Consider the following 7833-nt stretch of genomic DNA (forward strand, 5'->3'; position numbering starts at 1 on the left):
CTTCTGTGACACATTTAAAGTGTGGCTCATTTGTTTGGTGTCTTATTGAAAGATGTATTTATTTTCTTACTGACCTTGTCTTTTCCCATCAGACATGTCTGTTAATGCGGCAGCAGCATGAGGCAGCGGCCCTGAATGCAGTGCAGAGAATGGAGTGGCAACTGAAGGTGCAGGAGCTGGATCCTGCTGTACACAAATCTCTGTGCGTCAACGAGGTCCCCTCCTTCTACGTGCCAATGGTTGATGTCAATGATGACTTTGTGCTGTTGCCCGCGTGACAGAAACATGCACTCATTCAAAGAGTTAGAGGTCAAATGTCATCACTTTCAAACAGAACGTATGGTAAGGGCTAGCCGGTTTGAAGAGGATGTTCCTTTGTTTGAGGACTAAAACCTATATATTATATAGAAAAAGTAAAAGACAAAAAACTTGCTAATGATTCCCTTCCATGAGAGGAGGAAGCATCTTTTTACTGGGGAAAAACACAACTTGCACTTTCATCCCTCAAGTTTTTATGCTTTTGTTGTTCAGAATCTGAAAAGCAAAGGGGCTTTGCTTTGAAACTCCCACACCACCTGTCTTTGGTTGATGTTGGGACAGAAAATAGGGGAGGAGATATAGAGATATTTTTCTGAATTTTTTGGTCCCCGTAAAATAAAACAACAAAGGAACCCTGGAGAGGAGCCCTCCCACCATTCTGGTTCACTCCTGATCTATGGGAATGAGTTACCACAGTAGAGACAGCTCCAGGTGAGCCTTGAGGAGAAAGCAGCGCAGAGCCAGACAGGCGGCCACAAGCGTTGTAGTGGTGCATTATGGGGCATCTGCGGGACCTCCAGCCTCTCCCTGTTTAAAAGGACAGGAGGGCCGGGTGGACACTGTCTCTCTGGTCGGGACCATAAGGCCACAGTCAGTCAGAGAGCCTCAGTCCCTTCTGTCAACACCACCTACCCGGTAGAACCAGCAGTCTGCCCCGGAGCAGAGTACAGCCAAGTGTGTCAGCGGGTCAGTACCGAAGGACCTGGGCCAGAGGCTTGAGAGAGCAGCGGGGATGAACCGGAGCATCCCTGGCTGGTGCTGAAGGAAGAACCAGCCTCTGACACTCTGCCAAGCTAGGTGGAATACACACAACTGTTCGCCTGCAAATTTGACTGCAAAAGGAAAAACACAGGACAAAAGAATAACACAAGAATGTTGTGATTCAAAGATTCAAGACTTAACAGATGGTTATTTCGAGGAGAATATTGTTCTTTTTGTCTATTTCTTTACTTGGGCATTTCATTGTTTCTAAAGAAGTGACTTGAAACACTACAGAGCCAATATTAGTTTAATGGGAAAAAAAAAAACTGAAAAAAAAATGTATTCCGTAAATGATGTACAGTTTTTATATTCGTTAACCAATGTATTCTCGCTGCCTTCTAGATAATTTATTTTGCCACACATTACTGCACAGTTGTAAATAACTTATGTACTGTAACATCACTCTGTTCAGTGTAAAAAAAAATAAATGAATAAAAAGTATCTTTGTATGTACAGTTCACTTTCGGGCAGCACTTTCCCCCTCATACCCATGGGCCAAAATGTGTACACGTTGTCAGTATTTAAGGACTCCAGTGCACCGTTGTAATGTCCCCATCTATAGATTTTGTCCAGCTTTGGTCAAAATGAGTTTACCTGGGTTGGAATCGCCACAATATACATACTGTAGGTAGTAGAAAACCCCACCGTATTGAACAGAGCCCCAACTTAGGGCCACAACCATAGTCCTCAGATGTAGCAGAATGGTTATTGAATTATTTAAGGAATAGAATAGATATATTATTCATTGCTTTATTACAATTATATCTGAAAAAAATCAAAACCAAGAAAATGCCTTTTTACAGTGAATAGTTTAATTTACTCCGTTTTGGGCAAGTCAAACAAGGGTACATCTGGATTGATCAAGAAAGAAATGCCACTAACATGGAAACCATCCCGTTCATTTAGGATAATTGTGTGATTTCCTTTTTGTTTTTTTGTTTTTTCTTCCACCCGTTAATTGTAATTGATTGTATCTGTGAGTATTTATGAATAATGTTAGTCATGATGTTTGAGAACTACATTAGGGGATATAAAAGCAAGCTTGTTATTTGAACTCCTTTTACTTCCCAGTTTGAAAGTCACTGTCATAGGGATCATGTACAGCTCACTGGTTCTACTGGACACAGGATAACATGAATCTCTTCTGTATACCAACTTCAATGAATAGATTAAATAAATGTTTCAAATCTTCATTTATTTTGTAAAGACAGGCCACATTCCGTACTGGTTTTAAAAACGTGTTCTTGCTTTAATTAAGGAGAGTAATATCTTCCAAATTCTCTATGATGCACGATGTGCTGCTTTTTGGAAACTCGAAGGGTGGCGCCAAAGTAAGAATCGTAGCCCTCTGTAACATTGCTATTCATTGATTTGTAAGAACTTGATTTATCTAGTATGCCCTTAATTATTTTTTATTTGCTTTTTAAATCACATTTACCCCCCCCCTTTCCCCCATTCTTGAGAAATCCATTTTGTGACCAATCCCTTGATTGCCAATCACCCTAAAAGCGGTTACATCATTTGAGTCAGGCTTATTTTTTTGGGCAGGGGTATTAAACATGCACATTTTGTTTGACTTCAGCTTCTCAAGTGTACCAAGTGTAGGTGTAATTATTTGTTGGGGGTTTTAGTGTTTTGTTTGATTTCCCATATTCTGTAGGTTTTCCTCATTACTGTGCACAGTTATTTGCCATGCTAAGAGTAAAGAACGTTATTAGACTTTAAACTCCTCAATTTAATGAACCAAAAAACTGACAGAACATAGTACACAAACTCTCAAATGATTAGGATCTTTGCTTTTTTTATCAAATTGAAGAACTGAACAGCAGTGACTTGCATAGTGTCCTTATTCTTTTGTGGGTCCTGATTTTAAAAACAGTTTTGACCTAACCCACAGGATGTCATTCTGATCTGCTCCTAAACGGCAATATTGTAATAATTTGACATTATGTACAAACTCTCATTCTAGCTGTGAATGATGTCTAGTCACGTGGAGTGGTTGTTGCTTGAAAGGGAGAGATCTGGTCGTGAGTCAGTTGAAGCAGTATACCCAGACATTTCATAGCACAAGTAGTCAGGGTCATGTACATGTCAACAGTTTGATTGAAGCCCTCAAATGTTTTAATTGTTTGTTTTTAGCTGTTGAAGGGGTGTAAACCGAATCCTTGTGTGTTTTAGATCAGTGTATGTTATGTTGGATTTTGTCTTGGGTCTTTTTTCTGTATGAAGCATAAAAACACCAGTGGCATGTCAATCACTTTTGCTTATAAGCAGAATGTATACAGCACCATTACTGTCCCAGGCACCCTCACTATTGTTTACAAGGCATCAAGTGTGTTTAGGATGTGTCTCTAACCTTAACGGTTTGAGCCTGCCTTTTTTATTTCTATTTCTGATCATTTATTGAACCACAAAGGCTTGAAATTGTGATGGCTAGTTATTGTTAAATCCAAACCTGGCATTCTAAGGCTGCAGCAAACATTCTGCACCGAGCAATGGTTTGAACCATTCAAATTAGCCTTTTTCACACGCTTTTTCTCCAGACACAACAGTGTCGCTTTTACGTGTCAAAATCCTTTCCCTAAAACACATTAATAAAGAATCATTTTAAGGAGGACATTTTAACTAACACCCATCTCATCTCCTACTCCCATCCCACAGTGGCTATGCTCAACATTACGCTGTGACATCTCCTCAGTTGGCAACAAGTTACCTCTACTATTTTAACAATATAAGTCGGCATACGTACTGCTATTTTACATAATAGGATCATGATTTCAAGCCTTTTATTTTTGTTTCCTCATTTATTGAACCGGACAGTAGCTGTTTCTTTAGAATGGAAAATGACTAATAAAGCATGGACAACTACTCTTTAAATGGTGAGAAATAACCTATTTATTATCTTTCTGACACCTGTGGTATGTTTCAGTGAAAGGTCTCCGCTGTGTAAATTTCCCTCCTGTAATGCGTTAGAGACATTGTACATAGCTGTAAATAAATCCCAGGACGTTTTGCACCCTCCTCTTTGTACTAGTCTAAACTTGCGTAGAATGTGGGGTTCTAACAGCAACGAGAACCACTTGCTGCAGGTGATGTAACGATGTAACTTTTTTTATTTGTACAATGTAGTTGAATTGTGTACATATTGTTGGAGCAGCTATGGGGGGAGGGTTTGTTGATGCTGTTGTCAGTGCTGTTAAAGATCCAGTACTTTCACCTCTAGCTGTGTTGATTTTCCTGCAAAAATGAAAGCGAGAAACTAAAAATGAAAAATGACTAAACTGATAAGTAAAAATTCAAAATTGTTATTTTCTACAGTTGCATGTACAGAGAGCGAGAACTGCTGTTGTTCCTCAGAGATTATGTTCGTAAATAAAATTTTGAAATATTTCCTGTGACTTTTTTATTTGTTCTTATGCATTATCATGCACAGCACACTATCCAAATAGGTAGTTGATTTTCATGTATCTAATGGAAGTTAATGAATAAAGGTTGGTATACATGTTTAACACATGTAGATCCATTCCATCAATCATATTTTATAAAACCGTTTTTACATCAACAGTTGTCAATGTAGTGCTTTCTAACAATTTAGGGCCTCTGACACCAGTGTTCAAGTGAAGCCAATGGAAAACTGTTTAAGGAGAAATAGATTTTTAGTGGAAACACTGGCTATCACCCGCTATAGGGGCAGGAGGACTAACACTTGGAAAATGGCCAGGTAGTAATGACTACTCGTCATTGTAGGCTTATTTAATGACGTGCTTCGTGTACACACCTACAGCAACAAAACAGAAACTTCATTGCATTCATCATCTGGGTGTCATGTTAGTCCCGCAACTAATATGTGTTTAGCTAAATATTATCGATCGTTTAGCTGAATGTTCTACTGACTGATATAAACTCAATTACATCGAATCGCCATCCAGGGGTTTATTCCTCGCTTTGGACAACTACTCTTTAAAGTAGGGAGATGGCAGTGCGTCATCGGCTGCCATCTTCTCTCCGTGGAAGGCATCTACCATACACGATGCCTGAGGAAAGCACGGAACATCATCAAAGATCACAGCCACCCAGGCTATGGTCTGTTCACACTGCTGCCGTCTGGTAGACGCTACCGGAGCATCGGGGCACACACTTCCAGACTCAAAAACAGTTATCTTCCCTCAGGCTCCTCAACTACCAGCTCTGATCCATGATCATAATGATCACACACGAACATTCCAGATGCTTTGATGTCCTTTCAGGTACATTTAATGGCCATTAGAATATTCCTTTGCATGTAGCATTCATGTAAGCATATTACACTCATGTATCTATATTCAATACTTCTACCATGCCGTTCATACTCCCCATCCTAGTCTTTCAAAAAATTGCTGCTAGTTTACATTATGTATATAGTTGCCATACTTGCCATATCTATATTATTCAACAATACTACCAATATTGCTGCTAGTTTACTGTACTCTTTTAAACAGCTGCTAGTGATCAGTGTTATGTATATTATTGGTTTATTTCTTTTGCTATAATTCTGCTGTATATATATTATTCTTCCTAATTCTCACTATGTAGTTGTAGTGCAATGCCACCATTCACAAGTTTTTTACACTCATATGCATCTGTAATATTTTATAATTTTACCAAATTCCTGCTAGTTTACGTTATGTATATTATTTCCATACTTGCCATATCTATAATGTTCAATACTTCTACCCAGATTGCTGCTAGTTTACAGTACTCTTTGTAAAATGTTGCTATAGTGTACAGGGTTATGATTGCTTTATTTTTTGTTTGGCTATATTTCTGCTTATATATATTTTTTCTTAATTCTCACTACGTAGGTGACGGGTGCCATGTCACAATAATTTCATTGTGCAGGATGTCGCCGTGTTGTTCGGTGCATTTGACAAATAATCCTTGAAACCTTTTTTGTGGCGTTTGGGGGGGAATGATTGGCCTAAACCAACTTTTTTGTTGATAGCGAGGAACTAATTCGAACCCTTGGATGGTAAGACCAAAGAGATTATGCCTTTGTTGACGAGAAACATGTTTCTCCTTTACGCGATTCAATGTAATTTACTATTCTGTCCAACGTCAGGCAATTGCTCATTCTGCAATTACTGTTAGCTAAACTTTTAATTGCGTGACGAAGCTTGTGTGAAACAGAAATGTACATTTCACCCGTTGTAACCACGTCTACCAAGCGGATTCCGCATACAAACTGAAACGCAATGTGCAACGCTAGCCGCTGCGTTCCAATATAAATGAATAAACTTCCGGTGTAGCCTTCCAGAGCCCTGATCATAAGCCATTAGCGTCAAGATTTCGATTTTCGGATTTTGACTTTTAATAATATTAAATGAATCTATTTAGCCACTTTGCTTAGTGTATATTGTTTAAATGTATTGTAGGAAATGTTCAGGAGAGTGGATAGGATATGCATAAAAATCAAGGGGCACTGTGTATTTCCAATTGTTGCTGGCATTTTACTCCGCCCATACCATTGGCCACAATGTATACATATTGCCTTATACAAAAAGTGCATTTCCTACAATACAATACGTTTTTTTCTGTATGAGTCAATATGTAATTCATATCCATTGAGTTACATTGTGGCCAATGGTATGGGTGGTGTAGAATACCAGCAAAATTGCAAATACACAGTGCCCCTTGATTTCTTTGCGTATAATTACTCTATCCACTCTCCTGAACATTTCTCTCATTCTAGCAACAGGAAGAAACCAGGCTCCCACTCTTCCTGAATCCCTGAAACACCACCTCCCCTCTCCCACTACTCCTAACCTTCATTTTCCATGATGTCAAAGGTCATTTATTTTGTGCCCCCACTAGACATCCTAGACACCTAGACATCCTAGAGCAGAAATGTTGGTTTTCCTGGCCTGCATTAAATGGCTGGTATAATAGGGACAGAGCAGGAGATGATGGAGTGCAGGGAGACTGCAAATTAAATAAGGAGATGGAGAAGGCAATACGATCTCATTAGAGCAACAATTGCAAATACACAGTGCCCCTTGATTTTTTTGCATATAATTACTCTATCCACTCTCCTGAACATTTCCTACAATACATTCACTGCAGCGTATAGAATAGTTTTTTTCTGTATAGGGATATGTACATGTACTGTCTATTATTGTGTTTTGCGCAGGGGCCTAAAGAGGGTGTGGAAAATATTGTGTTGCTAGATTTAGCACACCATTCCCCATGATTAGACAGGTTTGTCTTACTCTACACACTCTCCTGAAGATTTCCTACATCGCTTTCGCTGTGGAATATTCAATAGTTTATGAGGTACGAGGTGATATGTATTCCATATGTAGTCACTGGCATTGTCTGAATTTTGCCCTTGGAACGTGTTTTAATACCCATTTTTATTTAAATTACTCTTAAATATGATCACATTTGAACTGCTGTCAATGTTTTGAGAGTTTCATTTTATTTAACAATTAATAAACTCAATTTGTCAGTTTTGAAGTAATACGTTGGCTTTTTTATTTTGAAAATGTCCTAATTTTCGTGACCCAGAAGCGTTTCTTTAACGTTTCTCACAAGACGCTGATGACACTGATCCATAAGCCGCCCCTCATTAAGAGGGTCTGAATGGAGTTAATAAATGTAAAGATCTGAAATAGGCACATGTTAGAAGTACTATCAGGTGATGCCCACCTTGGAGAACGTCTCGTAGCAACCCACCAATGAAATGTCGATTAGGAAGTGACATCGAGTGACAAGACC

General features: G+C 38.8%; 1 protein-coding gene across 6 annotated transcripts in view; it reads left to right on the top strand.

The window, feature by feature from the left end:
• Positions 1-1854, top strand: part of ankrd11 (ankyrin repeat domain 11) — a 117000-nt gene extending 115146 nt beyond the window's left edge. For all 6 annotated transcript variants that reach the window (XM_010881554.4, XM_010881545.4, XM_010881562.4 and 3 more), the window contains one exon: positions 93-1854. In XM_010881554.4, coding sequence (XP_010879856.1) covers positions 93-278 — 186 coding nt within the window. In that variant the 3' untranslated portion in view covers positions 279-1854. The remainder of the gene's footprint in view (positions 1-92) is intronic.
• The last annotated feature ends 5979 nt before the right edge of the window (positions 1855-7833 follow it).

The sequence above is a fragment of the Esox lucius genome, chromosome 2 (assembly GCF_011004845.1).
Source record: "Esox lucius isolate fEsoLuc1 chromosome 2, fEsoLuc1.pri, whole genome shotgun sequence".
NCBI classification, from domain to species: Eukaryota; Metazoa; Chordata; class Actinopteri; order Esociformes; family Esocidae; genus Esox; species Esox lucius.